This window comes from Aedes albopictus, chromosome 1 (genome assembly GCF_035046485.1).
Source record: "Aedes albopictus strain Foshan chromosome 1, AalbF5, whole genome shotgun sequence".
Taxonomy (NCBI): Eukaryota; Metazoa; Arthropoda; class Insecta; order Diptera; family Culicidae; genus Aedes; species Aedes albopictus.
This window is the reverse complement of record NC_085136.1, coordinates 130,494,663-130,519,682: the sequence shown is the minus strand read 5'-3', so window position 1 is coordinate 130,519,682 and position 25,020 is coordinate 130,494,663. Positions and strand designations below refer to the sequence as shown.

At 42.6% G+C, this 25,020-nt stretch overlaps 2 protein-coding genes across 6 annotated transcripts in view; one reads left to right on the top strand and one right to left on the bottom strand.

The window, feature by feature from the left end:
* Positions 1 to 16,528, bottom strand: part of LOC109405326 (solute carrier family 41 member 1) — a 23,736-nt gene extending 7,208 nt beyond the window's left edge. The window contains exons 1-8 of the mRNA XM_062855291.1: positions 16,370 to 16,528; positions 16,115 to 16,165; positions 14,889 to 15,213; positions 4,421 to 4,567; positions 4,202 to 4,349; positions 3,933 to 4,138; positions 3,720 to 3,868; positions 2,027 to 2,279 (exon numbers count right to left, since the gene is read on the bottom strand). Of these exons, the coding sequence (XP_062711275.1) occupies positions 2,027 to 2,279; positions 3,720 to 3,868; positions 3,933 to 4,138; positions 4,202 to 4,349; positions 4,421 to 4,567; positions 14,889 to 15,213; positions 16,115 to 16,165; positions 16,370 to 16,528 (1,438 nt within the window). The remainder of the gene's footprint in view (positions 1 to 2,026; positions 2,280 to 3,719; positions 3,869 to 3,932; positions 4,139 to 4,201; positions 4,350 to 4,420; positions 4,568 to 14,888; positions 15,214 to 16,114; positions 16,166 to 16,369) is intronic.
* LOC134285174 (uncharacterized) lies at positions 16,115 to 25,020 on the top strand. Of its 5 annotated transcripts, none has more exons than XM_062845380.1 (3): positions 16,115 to 20,656; positions 20,729 to 20,824; positions 20,888 to 25,020. In XM_062845380.1, the coding sequence occupies exon 3, from the start codon at positions 21,111 to 21,113 to the stop codon at positions 25,014 to 25,016; it is 3,906 nt and encodes a 1,301-aa protein (XP_062701364.1). In that variant the 5' UTR covers positions 16,115 to 20,656; positions 20,729 to 20,824; positions 20,888 to 21,110; the 3' UTR covers positions 25,017 to 25,020. The 5 variants fall into 5 exon arrangements, with proteins under 5 accessions (XP_062701364.1, XP_062701363.1, XP_062701359.1 ...); XM_062845379.1 differs by having other exon boundaries at positions 16,115 to 20,824; positions 20,888 to 20,960; positions 21,013 to 25,020; XM_062845375.1 differs by having other exon boundaries at positions 20,729 to 25,020.

The following is a 25,020-nucleotide window of genomic DNA, read 5'->3' as shown; positions in this document are numbered from 1 at the left end:
ATGAAGTTGGCAATACGCCAGTATTTTACCTTGGTATCCTTGTATCATGATGTTCGTTGCTGCAAGGCTACGTAGCTAACCTCGAAGATTGGAGTAGTTCAGGATTCCCTTATACATCGCTTGAAATACTCTTAGCGTGGATTGATTTTCGACGTTTCGGTTCGTTCTGAACCTTTTTCCAGAGTTCAATCAGCAACGGTTTTCTATAGTCAAGCAACTCAAAAATGTTACGCGGACCTTTTGGTACAGATTGAGACCGAACTTAATCGATAACATTCCACTCCGAGAAAAGGCATATGTAAAATGTTCTAATTCACAGGCGAATCGGGGTAAATTGGGCAGTATCTTGTATCAAAACGCCGTGTGATGGCCTAAACAATTTGACATGGAAATAAAGTGACTACCTCACCTATTTTACATCCCAACATGAGGCACACAAGAAATTCACAAATATGTAGGAGATAATGGGGCTAATTGAGTTTGATACATTCACTATTACCTTCGTGTGAGGGAAGATACCTCTCTTATTTGACTCTTTAAATGTGCCCACAGTTTGCGTTCAAATACAACATATAAAAAACTAGATTTTGATTTCTGGATTGTAGACTTTTAAGGCGTTGAACGAAAATGGGAGCTATAGGACAAAGTAGTGCGATACACTTTCTTCATTACTGTGGTTGCCTCTACAAAAAGAGGAAAGCTTGAACGATACGACACAATAAAAAGGAAAAGAAAACACTGAAACAAACGATTAGTGCAAACTCAAAAGAAAAGATGAGTGTTTTAAAATAATGTGTGTCATTTATTTAACTGTTGCAAAATATGGTTGTTTTGTTTTCTTAGTAAAATTAAGAAACAATTGTCCTACCGTTACTAGTAACCGCTCGTTCGTCAATTGCCCCGAAATCCTACCACTAGGAAGTCAGTTGTTCACTTTGTTTTTTTTTTTGTCTTTTACCTTTTCTTTACTTCCACTTCGGTGCAGAATTTCCTTCAATCTATTTAGTCTTTTTCGCTTCGCTTTTTCTCGCGAATTGCGCTTCAATAAAAGAAAAATAATTTTCCAACTCATGCTTACTGTTTCTTCGGTTCATACTAGTCCTTGATTTAAGTATTTATTCTGTTTATTTACATTTGGCTTACTCTAGACCTGCCCAATCAAGACTTAATTTGGTTTGCTACATTTCAACAGATAAGTTATTGTAAGTCATCGAATCAATCACATTTCGTTTGTGTTAGTATGCATGTTTGTGTATGCTTCAAATTCTATTGTTATCTTTAGGTGAGCAATTTTCTTTCCGGGATAGCAGCAAACGCCAAACTTTAACGAATAGCACAAAATGTTGAAGCATACCATTCAATTGGATTCTGATGTTCTTCTTTCCTAATTATCAAGCTAACGAGAGAGCCTTTGGGACCTAACTAATGGGGCTAAATTATAAATAGAAAACAACACAAACTAAATTATGTTATTTGAGCGATAATGCTCATTAGCTATCATAGAGACGACATTCAATGAGATGCAAGGGAAATGGGGGGATGACGGCGGGACTCGGATGTATACACAGAAGGACGACCGTTTCCGGTCTGGGTGACTCGATGGCCTCCGGGAAACGCTCCGGAACGCGAAATCACAGTTAATATCCTTTCTTCGCGCGACTCAGCTCTTCGTTTGCCCGGGCTTGTTTGTGTGATTTGTGGGATGTTAAAAATTAAATAAAACTTACGTATAAAAGTAAGAGTTTTCAATACTGTTCTTCTTAAAGTAAGCATAAATATACAACTTTTACCTGCGGGGCAAACGGGGTCAAGGACTTCCGCGTGGGGACAAACGAAATCGCTAAACGACGGTTTTGCACACTATCGGAACACAGTCTACACACATTCATACACATTTTCTTTAAGTTTCCTGTTTTCTCGGGGGTTAATCAGATTCTCACTTTATGGGAAAACTAAACACTATGGAAGGGGGAAGTGGGGGCGGAGCGGGAAACGGGGTTTGAGGTGGACGAAAGCTAATAAATACCGAAATTCTTGCTCAAATCGATATCCACCGGACTGAAGGACATGGTGGTGGCCACGGCGGCGCCGAACTCCTCCACCGTTTCGCCGTACGAGTGTCCGATGGACTGTAGGAACAAGAACGCCAACGCCAGCAGACTCGATCCCAGCAGGTCGCCCAACGCCGTCAGGTACGGGATGGCCGAGTTGTCCGGGTCGATCTTCCACTTCCACATGGCATGGATGATGATATGGGCGATGTACAGGAGCAACATAACCTGGAAAGGTGAAGATAAAGGTGGTTAACAATGTTTGATTGAAAATTGTATAAAAAAGAGATTAAGTGCAAAAAAGATGATCGAATTAATCTCTACCGGCGTTAATTTCCTAGGAGGGATTCCCAGAGAAATCCCCGGAGGGATTCCCAGAGAAATCCCCGGAGGGATTCCCAGAGAAATCCCTGGAGGGATTCCCAGAGAAATCCCTGGAGGGATTCCCAGAGAAATCCTTGGAGGGATTCCCAGAGAAATCCCTGGAGGGATTCCCAGAGAAATCCCTGGAGGGATTCCCAGAGAAATCCCTGGAGGGATTCCCAGAGAAATCCCTGGAGGGATTCCCAGAGAAATCCCTGGAGGGATTCCCAGAGAAATCCCTGGAGGGATTCCCAGAGAAATCCCTGGAGGGATTCCCAGAGAAACCCCTGGAGGGATTCCTAGAGAAATCCCTGGAAGGATTCCTAGAGAAATCCCTGGAGGGATTCCCAGAGAAATCCCTGGAGGGATTCCCAGAGAAACCCCTGGAGGGATTCCTAGAGAAATCCCTGGAAGGATTCCTAGAGAAATCCCTGGAGGGATTCCTAGAGAAATCCCTGGAAGGATTCCTAGAGAAATCCCTGGAGGGATTCCTAGAGAAATCCCTGGAGGGATTCCTAGAGAAATCCCTGGAGGGATTCCTAGAGAAATCCCTGGAGGGATTCCTAGATAAATCCCTGGAGGGAGTCCTAGAAAAATCATAGAAGGAATTTTTGAAGGAGTTTTCAGAGGAATTTCATCAGAAAGAATTTCCAGTGGAATTCCAGATAGAAACTCAGACAAATTCCAGAAGGAACATAAAAAAAATCTCAACGGAATTCTCAGAGAACATACAAAAGAAATTCCAAGAGAAATTACAGATTGAATTCTCTGGGGATTTACAGAAGGAATTCGCAGAAGAATTACAGAAGGAATGCCCAGAGAAACTCCAGAAGAGATTCCCAGAGGAATCACAGAAGGTATTCCAAAAGGAATCACTAAAGGAATTTCACAAGGATTTCCTAGAGAAATTCCAAAAAGAATTCCTAGAAGAACTCCAAAAGGAATTCCTAGAGGTATTCCAAAAGGAATTCCTAGAAGAGTTCCAAAAGGAATTCCTAGAGAAATTCCAAAAGGAATTTCTAGAAGAACTTCGAAAGGAATTCCTGGAGGAATTCCAAAAGGAATTCCCAGAGGAATTCCGAATGGAGTTTGCAGAGAATTTCCAAGAGAAACTCAAAAAAAGAACTCCAGAAGGGTTCCCAAAAGAATTACAAAAGAAAACATTAAATACTCTAGAAGGCATTCCCAGAGGAAATCCAGAAGGTATTTCCAATTGATTTCAAGAAGGAATTCCCATAGAATCTGGTATCTATAATCATCTCTTACATTTCCTTGTGACTAAGAACGTTGGTTGGGTTTACGTACCTGTATCAAGCTGACGAGCATGTACGATAACACAAACGGAGCACCAATGGTTGATTCGGACATGTGGATGTAGTCAGCAACGAAGATGAACAGCACTTGTCCGGGAATTGACATGAGGATCAGAATTCTAGCAGTTTTGGCGTAAGGAACTGTGGAGAAAGAGTATATTATTAGCATTTGTTTGAACGATTCTGCACTCCTCAGGATACGCACCTCCCTTGAACAGTGCCTTCCACGGCATTTCGAAGATCTTGGCGTGCGGCGGAATGATGCCAATGATCGAACTCTGGTGGAGCATGGTGGAGATTTTGCTCGCCTGAACGGATACCAGGTTGCCACCGATGCCGTTGATGATGGGCTGGAACACGACGAAACCTTTGAAAACTTCGACGGCCTTATCCAACACGAGGCCACCCAATCTGGAAAGGAATTTCCAAGGTTAGTGACACGGACACTTGACTCGGACATCTTCGGTTACTTACCCACTGATGAAGAGGGCCGACAGAACGGGCACCCATCCAGTTGTCAATACAGGCCGCGTGTACTTGTTTCTAAATACTAAAAATACCCAAAATGGTAACAGAATAAAATAACAGGTAACCACGACAAATGTTATCCAGAGGTGAGTGTCTGCAAATGGGAAGAAAAGAAAAACAACATTAGTATAAGGATACAACCGGGATCAGAACCGTGTAGCTTACCTAGATGTTCAAATAGCAGCGACGCTATGAAGGAAAGTAAACTAATGGAAACCACATCACCGATCGAGGCGGCCAACGGTGTTGCCAGGTTATCCGGATTCATTTTGAACTTATTAGACAGTAAAATCACAGCCACTAATACAAAGTCTGCGGAAGATACGGAAGAAAGAAGATAGGGTAGTGCGAGGGGTAGTGTTATGAGAATTGTTGATCGATTGATGCATAGCTGTTTGTTGTTCTAATTACGTAACGTTCTATTTGATTATTTCAGGACCTCTTCGTTCCTAGATAGTGTTGAAGTGCATAAATTATCCGCCAACGATGTATAATTCTCAGGATTAACTTAAACCATTCTACCAAGGATGGAAATCTAGTGATCATGATCAGATTTCGAATGTGTCGTGGTCGAACGGCATCGCGCGATCATAGCAACAACGATAACATTTTGTCGTCAAGCATCATAACAAACTTCGGTCCGAGAAGAATGATTCGCTCGGCATGTGCGGGCGCGATGCGATCGTTATCATGAAGTCGAAATGATAAATGAGTGATTTCATTCACTTTTTGAGCATTCTTGGTGATTTTTCTTCCGGATATGCTTATGAACGTATCATTTCGAATCATGAATGCGGCTTACGGGCGCATAAGCGGCAAACAATGTGATGAATAAAATTTATCATGACTTGTAACATGATCCGATAACGGGTCATCACGCGATAAAGCGTGCATCAGATGCTTTAATTGTTCTGTGATACGAGCACGGTGTGAGGCGTCGGCATCATGCTACTGCAAGAACAAGGCTATCTTGGATTATTCGTATCCTGTATCATTTATCGCTTGAAGTGATTTTCTGCCATCCTTGCATTCTACAATTACACTACAGACAAACAGACGTAACACCTTGAACGATTTTCATAGACATCCATCGCCGAATCACTGTGTTGTGCAATATCGTCAACAGAAGGCGTTAGTGTGAAACGTCAAAAACATAGAAAAACAGGCCCCTGGCATGAATGAAATTTATCGTAGCCAACATCTAACTGCCTTATACTCATATTCGTGCAAATTGTAACAAGCGTGTAATCAACAAACGCAGCTTTTGTTTGATGTTGTGAGCCGCACACGAAATCACATTCACAATGCGTGTTTGTTGGGTTGCTTTATTCAACTAATCGCATGCTCCTCTTACCGTACATTAATATTGAAGCGAGTAAGTGTTTTGTGATCATAAGCGGTGGGAAAGATGATTCCAAAAACTGATCAACAAACCAAAATAAACGTTAAACCAAAAATTGTTGATGTTTTCGCATTTGACAGTGGGCGCTATTTATTAGCGCCCAGGACATCCTGTCTACCATGATTCCAATGCATTGATCTATGCCGTGTCAGGGGCCTGTAGAAAAACGATGCGCGCGCCTCTGGTTGTGAAAGCCACAACTATGAAAAATTAAATTAATCGTTAAAAGCGTGGTCGATGGAATTTTCGCATGTGTTACGTCTGTTTGTCTGTGATTACACTATTATCGGCAGTTCTCGACACTTTGTCAACTGCAATAAATTCTCAACACATTTGGTTACCAAGCCGTCTCCAACTCTCTCTTTTATTCTCCTTCGTTTTGAGCACATTATGCAAAACATTTTACGAATAGGTCTCAAAAGGCATGAATCAAAAAAGCGATTCATTTGGAACGTAACACCAGAAAGGTCTTTGTTTTGACTAAGAATGATGACGACGATCATTACATGGCGACCGTGACAGTACACGAACTAGCAATCTTCGGAAATTGGCCCATAGGGTGAAACCATTTAAAATGTTTTTGATTTCCTCTAACACAAAATCTGCTGTTGTAATCACTGGCTTACTGGCAGAGCCAGTGGTGTGGTGTAAAGCAGACAAACACTAAAAAAAATCTGGAGGATGTTTTGAGTAATTTCTGGAAACATTCATGGGTGAATCCTAGGAGGGATTCCTCAAGAAATTCTTGGAAAAACCTTGAGGAATCCATTGAGAAAACCCTGTAGGAATTTCTCGAGGAATTCCTGAAGGAATTCTTGAATGAGTTTCGGGAGAAAAGTCTTGAGGGTTTTCTGTAGGAATCCGTGGAGGAATTTCTGGAGGAATCCCTAGAGGAAATCTGGGAGGAATTCTGGCAGAAATTCCTAGAGGATTTTCTCCAAAATAGGAATTCCTAGAAAAAATGAGGAGGAATTTTTGAAGAAATTCATGGATGAATCCATGGAGGAATTTCTCGAGGAATTCCTGGCAGAGTTCCGGATTCTTTAAGATTTTCTGTAGGAATCCGGGGAGGGGTGCAAATCTTGGAGGAATTCTGGCAGAAATTTCTATATTTTTTTTTGGATGAATCCCTGGAGGTAATTCTGGAGGAATTTATCAAGGAATATCTCCTGTAACCCTTCGAGGAATTCCTCAAGGAATTACCCCAGAAATACATCCAGTAATTCCTCCAAAACCTCCTTCAGGAGTTTATCAAGGAATTTCTCCATAAACTACTCCAAAAGTTCCTTCAGAAATTCCTGCAGAAATACAACCAGAAAATTTTCTAAAAAAGTCGTCCAGTAATTCCTTCGGGACCCTCCATAAACCCCTCCAAAAGTTTCTTCAGAAACTCCTCCAAAAATTTCTCCAGGAATTCTTTCAGGTATTCCTCCAAAAAATCCTCTTAAAATTTCTACCACAATTTTTGGAGGGGTTTATGGAGGGTCGCGAAGAAATTATTTAACGAAATTTTTAAGAAAATATTCTGGAGGAATCCCTGGCACCAAAACATTTTTCTTTGTTTTATTGGAGGTATTCCTGGTGGTATTTCTGCAGGAACTTGTAAAGGAACTTTTGGAGGAGTTTATGAAGGAATTCTTTGATAAATTCCTGAAGGAGGTTTTGGAGGAATTACTGGATGTATTCCTGGAAAAATTCTTCGAGGAATTCCTGAAGGAACTCCTGGAAGGGTTCCAGGAGAAATCCTTTCAGGAGTTCCCTCAGAATTACCTCCAGGAATTCCTCCAGAATTACTTCCACAAATTGCTCTAGGAATTTCCTGAGGGATTCATCCAGAAAATCTTGAAGGTGCGTCTCCTGGAACTCTTACAGGAATTCCTCGAGAAATTTCTCCAGGAATTCTTCTAGGAATTGCTCCAGGAATTCCTCCAGGGATCCATCAATGATTTTTTTCGGAAATTTCTCCACAAATTCCTCCAGGACTTCCTTTAGAGATTCCTCGAGGAGTTTCTCCAGAAATTGCTCCAAGAATTCCTCCAGGAAGCCTAAAATATTTATCCAAATATTTCTCAATAAATTTCTCCAGGAATTCCGTAGCTCCCAAAATTCCTCTAAGAATTCCTACAAGGATTCCTTCAGGAGTTTCTCCAGGGATTCTTCTAGGTATTTCTCCAGAAAATCCTCTAGGAATTTCTGCCAGAATTCCTCCCAGATTTCCTCTAGGGATTCCTCCAGAAATTCTTCCTACAGGGTTTCCCCAATGGATTCCTCCAGGAATTTCTCCAGGAGTTGCATGATGAATTCCTCCTAGGAATGTCTCCAGAAATTACTCAAAACATCCTCCTGATTTTCCTCCAGGAATTCCTTCAAAATTCTTCGAGAAGTTCCTCCAGACATTTCTCCAGAAATTCATCAAAGAATCAGAATTTCCTCTAGGAATTCCTCCATGAATGCTTCCAAATGTTGCTTCAGGAATTCCTCCAGAAATATTTCCAGGAATTCCTCCAGTGATTGCTCCAGGAATTCCATCAAGGATTCCACCGGAAAATCTCCTAGGTATTTCTGGCTGAATGCAAAGAATAAGAATAACAAGAAAGCCCACTCCGCTGTTGCTCGGGGGAACACTACCGCAGCACTGTCTGCGGATGAAAGTTCAACCTTCATGCGGTAGTGTGCGTTACTGATTGTATGCGGATACCAAAACATACGCACACCACCTTCTCTCATGACAAACCACGAACACTGTTACATAGAGCTTCCACCTTGAAACGCTTAGAGAGCGCCACTTGTCTTGTCGCTTGACGTTTACATAGAAAAAGGCAAGAGAGGGCATTCTTTCTATTTTTATTCTTTGCTGAATGCCTCTAAAATATCCTCTAGGGATTCCTCCAGGAATTCTTCCACGGATTCTTCCAAAAATCCAAAAGGAATTTCTCCCGGAACTCTTCCAGGAATTCCTCAAGGAATTCCAACAGGGATTCCTTCATGGATTCCTCTAGGAATATCTCCAGGAATTTCTTCACGAATTATTTCATTGGTTCATCCATGAGGTGTCGCGTGATGGGATTTATTTGGAATTGAAAAATTGCCATTTCTACCAGAGATTCCAGGGTCCCCAGAGCCTGTTCCGGGTGACCAGAATCGATCAAAATCATTTTTCTTTGATTTATTGGATTGCGCGCGGCATTCTGCAAAATTATAAGTATCGTATGGGATTTATTTGGAATCGAAAAATGGTCATTTGTGGAGCGGGCCTGGTGTGATAGTTAAAACACGTGACTATCACGCCGAGGACCTGGGATCGAATTCCACTCCCGACAAACTCACAAAATGTGAGTTCTTCCTTCGGAAGGGAAGTAAAACGTGGGTCCCGAGAGGGCTAAAAATCTCGTTAATACAGATAAAAAAATGGCCATTTCTATCGGAGATTCCAAGGTCCCTAGAACTTGTTCCGGGTGACCAGAATCAATCTTTTTTTTTTTTGTTTTACTGGATTACGTGCAGCTTTCTGCGAAATTTGAGGTGTCGCATGATGGGATTCATTTAGAATCGAAAAATGGCCGTTTTTACCGGAGATTCAAAGGTCCCCAGAACCTGTTCCGAGGTCACCGAGTGACCTGAATCGATCGAAATCATTTTTCTTCGTTTTACTGGATTACGCGCGGCATTCTGCGAAATTTGAGGTGTCGCATGATGGGATTTATTTGGAATCGAAAAATGGCCATTTCTATCGGAGATTCCAGGGTCCCCAGAACCTGTTCCGAGGTCATCGGATGACCGGTTGACCTAATCAGGTCCGAAATTACATGTATAGAATAATCTGTCACTAACAACGACAATATGTTTTCCAGTCGAAATTATGATCATATGGTAATATTATGGATCATGCCACACATAGATCCGCCCCGCAGAAAGGGGGAGGGTCATAGGGGGATCCCCGCCAAATCATTGTTAAGATACACTCTTCCCCTTGATGATACTTCAAACTGAATGCAATTTGGTGCCCTAGTTTCGGAGAACGAGCCATTTGAAGTCAGAAAGAATCGTCCTGGGCGATTATATTCGCTACAACATTTTGTTTCGCACGCATGATAGAGCCACAGACAAACAGACGTATCATTTAGAACAAATTGCAATTAAAACCATCGTTACGAAAACATAATCGTCCAATGCTAATCTCGATGTGCTTCTTAAACCGCCAAGTAGATGGCGGTAGTGAGCAAACGCCAAACAGGAGGAAAAACCATGCAAGCGCCATGATTATGAGATTTGCAAACTACAGAATATTTGAACGAACCGTTGAAAAGAGAAACGATGAGAAGTGAGTAGAGTGAGTCGTCTGTTTGTCTGTGCTAGAACTGCGTGGATACTGGTTTATTTTCGTTCGTCGTTTCGTGTTTGCGTGAATTTATGGAAGAAAAAAACATTTGTTCGGCTGACATGTTTGGGTCGAATGGCGGTAATCACGATCAAATGTGTGCGTGTATCTTTTGTAGATGTAGTAGTGAAACTTCGGGGAAAATATGTGCTCTCTCTCCGCGGTTGTTAGTTTTATCATTACTTAGCCGTTTTTCCTAAATTAATTGGGTAAAATTTGCATATGCATTCCGAATAGGCTTTTAATTGGCGTGCATTTTTGTGTATGAAAAAAATTACGCTAGTGTTCGTGTGTTGAAATGTCACTTATCCAGAGTTGATTGTGCACGTGCTGTAGTCCCATGTACGGGAGCCACATTGCAAGCAAGCTCCCAGGAGCACAGTACATTTTGAGACTGAAAGTTGTGCGCCTCATTTTTCTTAAGATGTGTCTGATGAGCTTCGTCTCATGCGCTGATTAAATTAGAAAATTTCACGGAAAAAACTTCCTAAACGAACGAGAATTGAAACCTTAACCTTTGCATTGATAGTCCCTAGTCGTATTGCATAGACCAACCAGACACTTGTGTTGTGTACGAAAAAAAGTTGTTGAGGTTCTTCGTTACCCTGAAGTTGTTTTTCACCTTAGATATTAACAGCTCACGCAGCGCATGAGACGAGCTCTTCGGGAGCTATGTGCCTAGCTCGCACCCACCAGATTTTCGTGAGCCTCCTAGCAGCGCAGCACACTGCGATTTTGAAGAGCTGGGAGACAATTCGGTGGGAGGCTCGCTGTCACATTTATGTACACATGAGCAATGGGAAACTCTGCACTTATCTCTATAGATACCGGAGACCGACGAGGTTTGTTTGTTTTTGTGATGTTCCGATCACCCAATCAGTGCACCGATGGTCGCAAAACCTGTTTCATATAAACTGGTGAGCTCGTTTCATTCTACAGTAGATGCTCAATATCTGCAATATGTTTACGTTTCAGTTGGCGAACGAAATTCGATATCTGCAACAACGGACAGATGCCAACAAGCGTGCCAACAAGCCATTAAGTGACATAAAATGAACGTGAACTTCATCCAACTGTTCATTCGAGCTTATTTGGCACACTATTTTAAAGTTTGGTAGGTGCAATAACTACACATTGATTGAACTTACCGGACTAGCAGTTGAAAAGTATTGCACAGACCGATCTACTGTACTTTTAGTCATTTCGTTTGTTTTGTTTGTAACAGTTTTGTCCACGAATGTTTAGAAACAAAACTGTAGATCTATAATTTTAACAACTATTTTCTGAACAAAGAAAAGCAATTTCAATATTAATTGTTTGCAATAGTTGTAATACAGTATGCAACTATTCAGCGGACTGCTCACACTTTCATCATATTCTAAACAAAGCATAGAAGCGCCGTTTGTTTTGTTTCTAATTTTTTGTATTTTTTTTTAGATGTGAGCACGTTTGATGACAAAAAGAACGGCATCAATCGATACCGTAATCGTTTTGTTTCCGAACAGCCTGAATTTGGGGATGCTACCATAAGGCTGAATTTCAAAAGGCTGAATGCACAAAAGGCTGAACACGAAAGGCTGAAGGTAACATAAGGCTGAATTTCAAAAGGCTGAATGCACAAAAGGCTGAAATTGCAAAAATGCAGGAAATGAGTTATAGTACTTCTTCTTCTTTTTTTCTGGCGTAACGTCCCAACTGAGACAGAGCCTACTTTCAGCTTCTATACCCATTTCTGCAAATGACCACTTTGCATTTGTATATCGTGTGACAGGCAGAAAGATACTTTATACCCGCGGTTGTCAAGGAATTTTTGATTACAAAAAGTTTCTGGCCCGAGGGAGAATCGAACCCGTCACCCTCAGCATGACTACCCGTTCGCTAACTAGATCGGCTACATATATGAGTCCTAGTCATAGAATGTGCTTAGTGAAGAAGCTAATGATGCATACCAACTAACACACAAAATGACTGATGGTATTTCAATCGGAGATTTTTCCTTCTTTGAGCATGAGCTATTCTTTCAAGTCATGCTGTTATGGAGATTGGTTGCCATTACAGCTGTCAACAATGTGATCAGAGATTTTTCCTTCTTTTAAATATATGCTATTCTTTGGAGAAATACTGTCATAGTTATGTAGGCGATCAACACACTCAGTTGAGCTCGGCTAATTTCCATTATTTTTCCAAGATCCGCACAGCCGATTGCTCGGCAACCTAAATTTAACTGAAATATCAGCAAAAACTCAATTTTATTCGTAGCAGCACCTATGGGTGCCGCTGGCATCAAACTTCAAACGTCAAGTATTTAGTCGAGATTCAGCAAATGAACTTTAACCGAGATTTGCACAGCCGATCTCGGCATTCTGTTTTAAGTGAATATTGAATACTGCATACAATGAACCATCAACCAATGAGTGGTAGTGTGCGTCAAACTCAAGCAAAGCCAATGCAAGTGTCAGGGCTGAGTGGTCGGCCAACTAGCAAATTTTCATAAAGATCATTATATCAGTGTACGATATGAATAATTAGAGTGTTATGTCTGTTTGTCTGTGATGTTAATGTTGCCTTAAGGCTCGCCGTTTGAAAACTAGTCGAATAATTATTTCAGCCTTATGTTATTTCAGCCTTTTGACATTTTCAGCCTTTTGTGATTCAGCCTTTCGTAATTCAGCCTTTTGATATTTCAGCCTTTCGTGTTTCAGCCTTTTGTACGTAACCCTGAATTTGGGAGCTTAAGATTAATTATGGCCCCCATTATCTTATTTTTTTGTCAGACCTCTCAAAAATAATTTTGAAAGTTTGTAGAACTAATTGTTGTTGAACTTCCTGGAGGCATGAACTAAGACCGTTGAAACCCTTGACTGAGTTGTAAGTATTCAGATCTGATTTGCTGCCAATATTACAAAGCTCGAGCTAAAGTTAATTAGGGTAACCTGTGGTAATACGCACCCCCGGGGCAAAACGCACTCACGCTAATCCATTATATAAGTGAAGTTCAATTCGATGCAAGCAAACTAGACGTATAATTGAGCCGGACAAGCCCAAGAATGCAAAGAATATTCGAATGAAAAGCGTGGAAAACGATGATTTTCCACATTTGGAAAGATTTTCTAATTTGAAGCGCATGCAATTTAAGCAATTGCGCGCTGATTATATGGAATCAACCTATTAACTACCATCCGCCTCCTACTCCTTCCATTTGCTGCCGTAAATAGTAAGATGGAGCCGCCTGGTATTTCATTAGATTTCAAAGCGGAAAATGCCAGAGGCCGTATTGCCCCACCTCAAGGTGCGTTTTGCCCCCAACAGTTTTTCAGCACCCAAAACGTAACACTTTTTTAAATTGTTAATTTGATTAGGTAAAATTGATATCACGCGGACCAAAAGTTGGCGTCTCTTAGACAAATAAGTAAACCAACTTTCAAAACGCAAGACACCCATAAAATCATCTTAATCTTAGATATAGGGCCACGTTTGCTTAGGGGGTGCATATTACCCCACCTTCCCCTACGTGTTTCTGACTTTTGACTATTATGTTTTGACAAAAACATTCGAAATGATGGCGGTCCATCCAACAGCAACGACTCCATAAAATATTAATTTGAAAATTATCAACAGCGCGAGAAAATGTCTGCAATCCATAGAGAAACCCTGGTATATGAGATGTAATGCTTACTTTTATGCAACTACTTCTGTATACCAATGCGAGTTAAATTGGTATTTTAATATAAAGTATCAAGTGAAGTCAAAAAGTCATACATATAATGATCATAATAAGTACTTTCGGTTTTCCCCCTTATCGAACGCGACGATTTGGATCCGTCGCGGGTGAAATCGTCGCCAGCCAATCAGCTGGCGAAAGTCTAACGTTTCTCCGATCTCACTAACACAAACAGCAGCAGAGGTGGTACTTGATTCGTCGCGATGATTCAGAAATGCCGACTGAAAGTTGGCAGCGGGTTTTGTTGTGAAAGCAACATATAATAATAATAAGAATTTATTTGACACTTTATAAGTTTTCTCGCGCGTTTATGCGGATACGTTATGTTCATCGCAATAAAACATTAGAATGTCGTTTATTGCGAGGTTGTCATGCTTTTTATAAGTTGATTCTCTTATATGACTTGACTGGATTAATCGCATTAAGTTAAAAAAATAACATCACATGCGATGAAAAATGTGCATCCCTTATGCGTATATGCGATAGTAATTTAAACAGTACTTTATACGATGTAATTCGTGCATCCTTATGCGACTGTTGGTTGTCTGGAATATGAACTAATGATGTGCTTCTTTGAACAGACACTATTCAAGTTTGCTACTTTTCTAGTTCTCTTGAATCCCGCGATTTGAGCTATGTCGCAAATACAGAGCTGTTCAAAGAGACCAGCAATTAAAATACTAATTAGTGGGCCCTACACAGTAGCCGTGCCATACCGCTTGAAATGCGCTCATCTTCATTGTTCCGGCTAGCAGTTGCAACAACGTAGGTACTTCCCGGAATACACGGTACAATACCACCAATATATCACCGTCGGCGGTGCTTGCTAAAGCCATTAAGTCCCCACCACACCGTGTCGTGCCCGCTATGGCCGGTCACGGCGTTGTAAATCTCTTTGCATCATTACACTTCATTAGAATCCGACTTGTAAGATGGCTATGGAGGAGACAGGAAGGGGCACTGTTTACCGGAGCATTTTACACTTCAAACACAGACGGTGTGTAAAGTCCCATGCGCACTTGACATCGTCTAGCTCAGGAATCACCCACGCTTTCACCTAGACACCTCAGCTTAGGGGTGATTTTCTGATGAATTTCGCCTGAATTTGTTGTCTGTGGTCCCCGGTACTTACCTAGTACAAAGCACGACGACGTCGCGGTGAACATGCTCGACGCGGTCAGCAGCATGGCGTGGTCGAACAGGAACCGCCCGTTCATGGCCGCCCCGACGCCCATGGCGAACAGGGACACGATGAACGCCGCCACCGTCGCTTGCACCTGCACCAGTGCGATATTGCCCACGATCATGTGGATGATTTCCCGGGTGCTGGACATGTTGCCGAGGTTCGATTGCGTCGAGAGCCGCGACGCCAGGCACATGTCCAGGTTGCCCTTGAGGCCGAGCAGCGCCGGCACCAGGATGAACAGCTCCGTCACGTGGTGGAAGACCTTCCAGCGCTGGAAGAGAGGAGGAGATGGGGGTTAGTGATTTGACCGGGATGAATTAAGTAACAAAACCAAAACGTTTTTGGGGACGTGTTAGTCAGGGGAACCACAAAAAGACAGGAAGATTGCAGTTATTTCTTAGCAAATCAGTTAGTATAACACATTTCATAAGTTTCTTTTAGTTTATTAAGCACCTATTTAAATACACCTCCAAATTTCTCCAGAAGCCCAATAAAGCCCTGCGATAACTTTCGAAATCAGAAGCCAGAATGTCCAGATCAGTAATTTTGCGATATTAGGGCTTGTGTTGTAAGCAAAGCTGTTCAGGGGGTCAGAGACTCTTCGATAATACGTCGTTTAGTACATATTTGCGTTAGTAGGTGGCTGTAGTGATTTATTCGAAGATAAACTTTTTATTTCTAGGTTTATCCACTAGATGGCGGTAATGAGTGTCAAAAATTATAATATTCAAGATCCAATCTACGTAGAACTATGCCATGTTCGACACAGTTGATCAGGACATCAATAGCCATTCGATGATGAACGTCTTCGACAAAGGCTCATCAGGATATTAGGATATTAAATGCCATCCGATAATGAGCTAGTTGAGTCCAGGTTTATCCGCTAGGTGTCACTAGTGAAAAGTTAAGAAAGTGCCTTGGAAAGCGTTGGTCGGAGCGAAAAAATACTTTACTACTTCAAGTTATGGAAGATATGCAGTGAGTTTGTTTAAAATGAATAAAGTCGTGTTTCGTTATCTTACCTAAAACCTGTTGTTAATATCGATCGTAGGGGGTTAGTTAGGGTCACAAAACAACAACAACAAGAACTCAAATGCGTCCTGTTTCCTGTTGTTAGTATCAAACATCAAACACTATCGCGGCTGCTACTAGCTGCGCATATCCCACCATACCGAAGTGATGAAGCTAATCAGAGCTATCTCGATATCGAGCGCACTACGCGCCTATCAGTGCACCATCGCATCGTGTGTCATTGTCGTCGCGTTGCGTTGGTTGATGTTGTCGTCGGTCGGGTGTTGAAAGAAAAACGCAGATTATCAGAAAGCTGTTGATCAATATCGTTGTTGTCGTCGTTGTCGGTCGGTAAGGAACGTGCCATAAAACGCGTTTCTCATCAACGGTAAGCTAGGCTAGGTTCCCAACCGTGCCATTGATTGCGGGACTTTATTCCGAATACGACAGAGGAGTTCGTTGGCAACGCAGAATGTCGTCGTCGTCGAAATGATATCGAACGGAAATCCTTCCAATGACTGGGAAGGTGTGTTGTAGATAGGGTAGGTACCATGCGGTTCGTCAACTTTAGTCATGTTCGCGCGCGGTTATCTTCGCGCGAAGGGATTTGAATAAATCGCAAGGATTAAGGGGGTTCAAGCCGAGAGGCAGTTGTCAACAGTCAATCACAGGTGTCGAAAGCGTGATGTAAGCTTTGAACTGTTATGAATGGGGGATTTTTGCTTGCGGGAAAATTTATTGAAGAGTTCTCTTTATGGTGCGGAGATTATGTCATTGAGGTGCTGTATAAGTACCGGCATAATTTTCAAGTGAGTCACGTTCAGAGATAGTGGTGAAACTGATCAGTAGAATGATTTAAGGTAGTTTATTTGTTTTGAGTCCAGAAGTAGCCGTCCGTCACAATGTATTATGTACGGTACCGACGGCTGCCTGCTATGACACAGAGCGATTCAAGAAACTAAACCAAATCAAGATGCGAGTCTTACAATAGGCCTTGTAATACAGCCAACGAAGCCAACAATGACACAGCCGAGATCATCGTCGAACAGACAACTAATGGCACTAATGGTTTGATGAAGAAATTAGGAGAAAATGCTCCTAGACGCATGAAGGTATCTACAAGAAGCACAACGTCCTTTTCAAAAACTTTGTGCAGCAATAAGAACTGAAGAATCTTGATGGAAGCACGTAAGATGGTTGAAAGGTAGAACCAGTATTTCCACGAACATTTGAACGATGTGGGGAAGGTCTGAAGGGACAATTTAGACTGTATGACTGCGCTTCAGCCGATATTAGACTGGAATGAACCAACTCCCTCTTTGAATGACTAGTCAAGGCATCAATACTACCCAGTACCCATCAGCTAATACACAACGAAACGAAGCAGCTGACAAAAATGGATCTGTTTTTTTTTTCATTTGAACTTGATTGAGCGGGTGCGTCACTAAAGAGATGTTTGGCCGCATCTACGTTTGCATTTACTCGGCTGAGTATAAAAACTTAGAACGCGTCAGCTATATCTTAGAAAGGAGGCTTTTCAACGTGACCTACTGAAAGCCTTTAACTACCAAGAACAGCATGAGTACAGCAAACGGATTATTCCAACGGCAGCGAACCAAGCAATGAGTTAAAGACAACGATTGGAATATCGGCTCTCGGCACGCGAGAACATTGCATAAACCTGAAGGTGTTCAGCCAGCTCCTGTTTTGTGAACTGCATAAAGTCGAAGTGAATGTGGCAGCTATTCAAAATATACGTTGTTGCAATTTAATTCCGAACGGTGTAACCCATGACCAACGCACCATACAAGTACCTCATCCACTATAGTGGCGTCTTTAAGACTAAACGTGTGGATGTGACGTCATTGTGTTTGGAAACCAGATGAAGCAATAACAAGAAAATTCTTGAACCAGTGCTTAATTAGCATCCTTAAGAGCCTTGATAAGGCCTAGTGAAAGTGTTCGAAATGAGATTGTGTGACTACCAGGGGGTGGCAATCAGCAGTACCCAGTTAACAGGTAAGATTGCACCCGAGTAGAGATACTTGCTCCCAGATAGACCACGTGTTGTTTGGTTTCACGAGGAGTGTCAACGAGTGACGAAGTATACCGTCAGGAATTGAATGCTAGTGGGCGGTACAGGTTGAAAAGAGCGGACTAGAAACGAGCCCACTGCAGCAAGAAGTTTCAGCATGAAGAGTGTCATTGTTGAAGCGCATTAAAGGCGTGCATCGGAACGATATGCGGAGGTTTTATGCAAACCTCTTTAGAGTAAGAGATCCCCGGAGATGTAGCGTCGTTTCCCACCATTAGGGCAGACCAAAGCATCGGAAAGTCCTTCTACGTGTAAGCGGATAGGGCTTTGTTCTTATGGGTCGATCCTGCTCCACCTCCCAAGGGTAAAAAGTGGAGAGAAGCCATCTCGAATGCTGGACATTCCGAGTTCGAGCTGCAGGACTAGTCAGATAATCTCGGAGGTAAGCTTTACCATTCTCGATACCATACTCTGCGGTGGTTCCGCAAAAACTATGGGATTTGTGACAAGAGGTGCGAACGAAACTGGTAATGTAAACAGTTCATAGGTGATGATCTCAGAAACAGCGCAAGATCCGAGAGGTACAAGCTTATCTACGCTGACGTAATGGTTGTTTCGACGAAAAGTGTCAAGTGTGATTGTATCCTGCTGTTTACACATAAGATCTTGGATGACATAGATCATCTTTGAAAATTAGTTCTCTACAGAACCATTCTTCATGAAACTGTAGGAAGTTGCTCCGTATCAGTAATGTAACAACATTCCTTTAATTTTGCTTGTAGACCTTAAGTTAAGACCTTTACTCGCGGAAGTTCTTGGATGACCTGAATATCTTTGGAACGTAGTTCTCTACAGAACGATGCTCCCGACAAACTTGCAAAATGTGAGTTCTTCCTTCGGAAGGGAAGTAAAGCGTGGGTCCCGAGATGAACTAGCCAAGGGCTAAAAATCTCGTTAATACAGATAAAGAAAGAAGAAGAGACCTGGAGGATGTTACGCTTCTGTAATTCTGTAATTATGTAATCTCAACGCATCCTCTGGCCCCGTTGCCTATCTGCGCTTTTCTTCCGCTGAGTGATACGTCTACTGGATGGCACATGACGATGTTACAAACTCTGGACTTAATAAAAGTGAGTTTCTAATACCGTTGGTCTAGCCGACTAGACCTTCAGCTACGGCACAAGCGTCCGATCCTTAAGGGGCGCTGTATGTGCCATGTAAATGTAAACGATACATAAGTTGCGCACTGCTGTTTCTAGATCCATGGCGTTCAGCAAAGTTACCGTTATTGAAGAATATAATATCTTTAGTAGTTTTGGTAGCATTTGTAAGCCTAACCAACTTGTAATTATTAAAGGTGAACTTGTCTATAAATGAACTGTGACCGAGTTTATTAATGCCGGACTAGAAACAGCAGATGCGATTCGCCAAAAGGTCATCCATCGATCAGTTACTGTGGAACTAAGGGGCAGTTACGCTTCGGTAATGTAATAATAACTCATTGGTTACGCTTATAGATCTTAAGGCCTTTCTTTACTCGTGAAAGTTCTTGGATGACCTAGAACATATTAGAAAACTACTTCTCTACAGAACTATGCTCCATGGACCTGTAGGATGTTACACCATCAGTAATGTAACAACTTTTACTTTTACTAAGTTCTGGGATGACCTAGAGCATCTTTGAAAAGTAGTTCTCTGCAGAGCTATGCTACATGGACCTGTAGGGTGCTAACCCGCATAAGTAATGTAACATCAATCCATTGATTGGGCTTGAGAGTCATAAGGCCTTTACTGGCGGAAGTTCTTGCAGGTTGTACAACATCTGTGAAAACTACTTCTCTAAAAAACTATGTTCCACGGACCTGTAGGATGTTACACCGCATCAGTAATGTAATAACAACTCATTGATTACGCTTATAGATCTTAAGACTTCTGCTCGCGGTAGTTCTTGGATGACCTAGAATATCTTTGGAAAGTAGTTCTTTACAGAACTATGCTCCATGGACGTGTAGAATGTTACATAAGATCAGCAATGTAATAACGGTCCATTTATTAAGCTTGCCTTTACTTGCGGCAGTTCTTGGATGACATCGAATATATTTGAAATTTACTTCTCTACAGTATTATGTGTCATGGACCTGTAGGATGTTATCCCGCATCAGTAATGCAGCATCAATCCATTGATCACGCTTGTAGGTCGTAAAATCAAGGAAGTTCTTGGAGGACATGCAACATCTTTGCTAAATACTTCTCTTCAGTACTATGCTCCACGGATCTGTAGGATGTTATACTGCATCAGTAATGTAACAACAATAAATTGAAGTAGATCTTAAAGTACTTACTTTATGAGCCTTTTTTATTTATTGTCGTCAATCAAACGTAGACCAATTTCAATACAATTCATGCTTAATATCTATTTATACATATTGTGCTGGCACCACTGGCGAGGGACCACGAACCGGTAATTAACAAGTGAAACTGGTTGACAATTCACTTTGACGTTTCGATGAGGTACATCTGTCAGGAGGATGAGATAGCGAAAATTGATAGAGATTGTCGCAAATACGAGTTTTTCCAAAATCTTTATTACATATTTCTCTTAATAATAGCATAAAATTAAAGCTTATAGATTGTTTACCAGTGTTGAATTGGAATTGATTTGATTCTCGTAAGTAAATTAATGATAGTGACATGCAGAAAGGATAAAGTTGTTAATAAAAAATCTTATATCATTATCTAGTGTCGCTGGGAAATATAGGCTTAAATCTACTTAAAATTATATAATTCATACTTACCCGGCATAGTGGTTGAATCTAAAACGAATCTTAAAGCTATTGTGAGTATAGTTAACATTGAAACATACATAACATGAAATTAAAACTTGACAAATGAAACTTAGGCTACGAGGTAAACGAGACTACGCACCTATTCCATCATCCGCTGCATGAGGCGATAGAACTAAACTACTTCTTGTAAGTACATTGTAAGTCATTTGCAACATAATTCTAATAAAATGAATATTAGTTTTAGCTTCTACAAAAGCTGCTGGAAAAAATCTAGTGTTTCTGCCACCGGTCCGAACAATTTCTAAAAAAGAAGTAACTGGACCTAACCCCAACGCGATGACGGATGGAAACGTAGATCTCACACTGACTGCTTGCAGTTCCTGTGGGCAAACATCGGATACCAACGAGCAGATGGTTGGCTGTGATTCCTGCAAAGGTTGGTTCCATTGTCGGTGCGTCAATGCCACGGAAGCTGACTTGGCTGAACCGAAGTGGTTTTGCTCCGCGGATGAGTGTCAACGCCAGAAAAAAGGAACCACAAAAAGAAGCAGCAAGACATCCAAAAAGGCTTCTGGACATACGTCGGACTCCGATAAGACGAGTGTTAAATCGGACCGCCAAGTTGGACCGCATCTTTCCCGAATCATGCAAACGTTGCAGAATGAGCAGAAGTCGAAAGATGAAGAGCTGCAAATGGAACGGATCATGAGAGAGAAGCGCATCGAGATGGATCTAGAGTTCAAGAAAAAACGTATGGCAATGGAGAAACAGATGAGGGACAGAGAGATGGAATTGGAGAGGGAGTTGCTTGAACAATCACTCGCACAGGAAAAGGAGCATTTAGACCGGATGAAACTGATGAGACTACAGTATCGATCTCAAATGGATCAAGTCCAGCAGGAGATAAAACAGTTGAACACAACGTCCGAAGCTGATGAAACTCCGAAGGCAGTTGATCGGAATCCAGCCTTTCTGGGAGAGAGTTCTCGAGCGACTTTCGTCAACGCGGATGCTACAAATGTCTCTGTTCGATCGAACTTGTCAAAGTTTAAGCCACTCGCCCCAAGTAAACAAGGTCATGAAACCGACAGCGACGATAGCGATGAGACGTCTGACAGCGAGTCTTCAGAGGAGGAGTCTGCAGAGGATGAATCGGATTCCGAAGCGGAGAAACCAAGGACGGGACCGTCCAAGGCTCAGCTGGCGGCCAGAAACGGAATTACGAAAAGGTTACCTATTTTCACCGGAAAGCCCGAAGAATGGCCGTTATTCATCGGGGCATTTGAAGCATCGACGGAAGCATGTGGTTTCAGCGAAGTCGAAAATCTTGTCCGCTTGCAAGAGAGCTTAAAAGGGCCGGCTCTAGAAAGCGTGCGTTGCCAACTTCTGTTGCCAAAATCCGTTCCTCGAGTCATAAAGAAGTTGCGTCAGATGTACGGAAGGCCGGAGCAGCTGCTCCAATGCCACTTGGAGCGGATTCGGAAGTTGGATTCACCGAAGGCAGATAAGCTCGCAAGCTACGTTCCGTTTGGCAACGCCGTAGAGCAACTCTGCGATCACCTCAAGATGGCCGGACTAAAGGAGCATCTAGTAAACCCTCTTCTTCTACAAGATTTGGTAGACAAGCTACCGTCTGGTGACAAACGCGAATGGGTTCGATATAAGAAGAAGAAGAAGTCTGTGACACTGTGTACGCTTTCGAAATTCCTATCGAAAATCGTAGCTGAGGCGTGCGAAGCCAACGTTTCGTTAGAGATCAAACCAGATCCAAGGGTTTCTGTGTCGACGAAGGCCACCAAAGGGATATCGAAGGGAGCCGTGTTCAACCACAGTTCGTTGGAACCTTCCAATAAAAGCGACGATGCAAGACGGTCACAAAAGCCGTGTATAGTGTGCCAACGCAATGATCATCGTCTGAGATATTGCGAAGACTTTAAAAAACTGCCTGCGGCCGATCGCATCAAGCTAGCGCAGCAAAAAAAGCTTTGCAAGGTGTGCCTCAACGACCACGGGAATGCTGAGTGTAAATTCAAGCTACGTTGTAATGTTGGCGACTGCCAACAACGCCACAATCCGCTTCTGCATCCCCCACAAACGACGTTAGCGATTAATGCGCATGTACGAGTGAACGGTTCAATTCTTTTCCGTATGCTACCCGTTATGCTGCACTGCGGACAAAAGTCTGTGAGCACTCTGGCATTCCTCGATGAAGGTGCGTCGGTAACACTGATTGAGCAGCATTTGGCGGATAAAATTGGCGCAAGCGGCGTGAATCTCCCATTAACAATCAACTGGACTTCAGATATTTCCAGAACTGAAAGCGACTCGATCTGCACAAATTTATGGATTTCATCCCCTGGAAGCAACGAGAAGAATTTGCTTAAGACGGTGCAGACGGTTCGTGAGTTGCTTCTTCCTGCACAATCGCTTGAATCCCCGGAAATGGCGAAGCGATATGCTTTTCTGCGTGACGTGCCTTTCCTTTCCTATCAAAGTGGGCGCCCAGGACTATTGATCGGGCTAAACAATATCCACGTCATTGCACCTATCGAAACCAAACTAGGTGGACCGGGAGAACCAATCGCAGTGAAATCAAAACTAGGCTGGACCGTGTATGGTCCACAAACGGGAGAAACTATAAGCGAAGCCTTTGTGGGTCATCACGCAGTGAGCAACCAAGCAATTCATGATCTCATAAAAGTGCATTATGCCCTCGAAGAATCGGCGACAGCTGTACTTCAAGAATCGAAGGAAGATCGAAGAGCCCGTGACATCCTGGAACGGACGACGAAACGCATAGGAGACCGTTTTGAGACGGGACTTCTATGGAGAGCTGACGATATAGTGTTCCCGAATAGCTTCCCGATGGCCCTTCGGCGTTTGGAACATCTGGAACGACGTTTAGAAAAAACACCTGAATTGTACGAGATTGTAAGACAACAAGTGATCGAATACCAGAACAAGGGGTACGCGCATAGAGCAACGGCTGAAGAACTGACCAAAATGGATCGTCGCAGGATGTGGTATCTGCCCTTGAACGTGGTTTTAAACCCAAAAAAGCCCGGCAAAGTTCGCCTGGTGTGGGATGCGGCGGCACGCGTCGATGGCGTTTCTCTAAACTCTCAGCTGCTAAAAGGACCCGACTTGCTGACTGCATTACCGGAAATCGTATGCCGCTTTCGAGAGCGACCGGTTGCCTTTGGTGGAGACATCAGAGAGATGTACCACCAACTGAGGATACGCGAGGTGGATAAATCGGCACAGTTATTTCTGTTCAGAGCAAACCGTACAGATGAACCGGCCATCTACATAATGGATGTTGCCACATTTGGCGCCGCAAGTTCTCCGTGTTCGGCTCAGTTCATAAAGAACCTGAATGCTCTTGAATTCTCCAACGATTTTCCAAGTGCAGCAGAAGCAATCATCAAAAGCCACTATGTTGATGATTATTTCGACAGCGTGGACTACGTAGAAGAAGCTGTTCAACGAGCGAAGGACGTAGCATACGTACATGCAAAAGGAGGATTCCAAATCAGAAATTGGGTGTCCAACTCTGAGGAAGTGCTTCGCAACCTCGGAGAACAGAAAGTCGTGACCAACGTTCGTTTGACGCAGGACAAAAACATCGAAACCGAACGCATCCTGGGAATCGTATGGAATCCGACTGAGGACACTTTCTTGTTTTCTGCAAATCATCGACCGGATCTTGAGGCGTTTCTCGAAGGCGACGAAAGACCTACAAAGCGTATCATCCTCAGCTGCGTGATGGGATTTTTTGACTCCCAAGGTATGTTTTCTCATTTCACGGTGCACGGTAAGCTTATTGTGCAAAACCTATGGCGACTGGGTTATGATTGGGACGAAACAGTGAACGACGATACTTGGGCAGATTGGAAGCGATGGACTGCTCTTTTACCGTGCGTGGAATCAGTGAGAATTCCACGGGCGTATTTCGGTAGTCTACGATCGGACGAAATCGATTCCCTCGAATTACACGTGTTCACTGACGCTAGTGAACATGCGTATGGAACAGTGGCGTACTTCAGAGCAACGGTAAACGGAACCTACAAGTGTGCGTTAGTCATGTCACGGTCGAAGGTAGCACCACTAAAAAGGCAATCAATTCCCCGGCTGGAGCTTTGGCTGCTGTACTGGGAGCTCGACTATTGCGCACTGTCGAATCAAGTCATACACTGCCTGTTCATCGACGATTTCTGTGGACGGATTCACAAACTGTGTTAAGCTG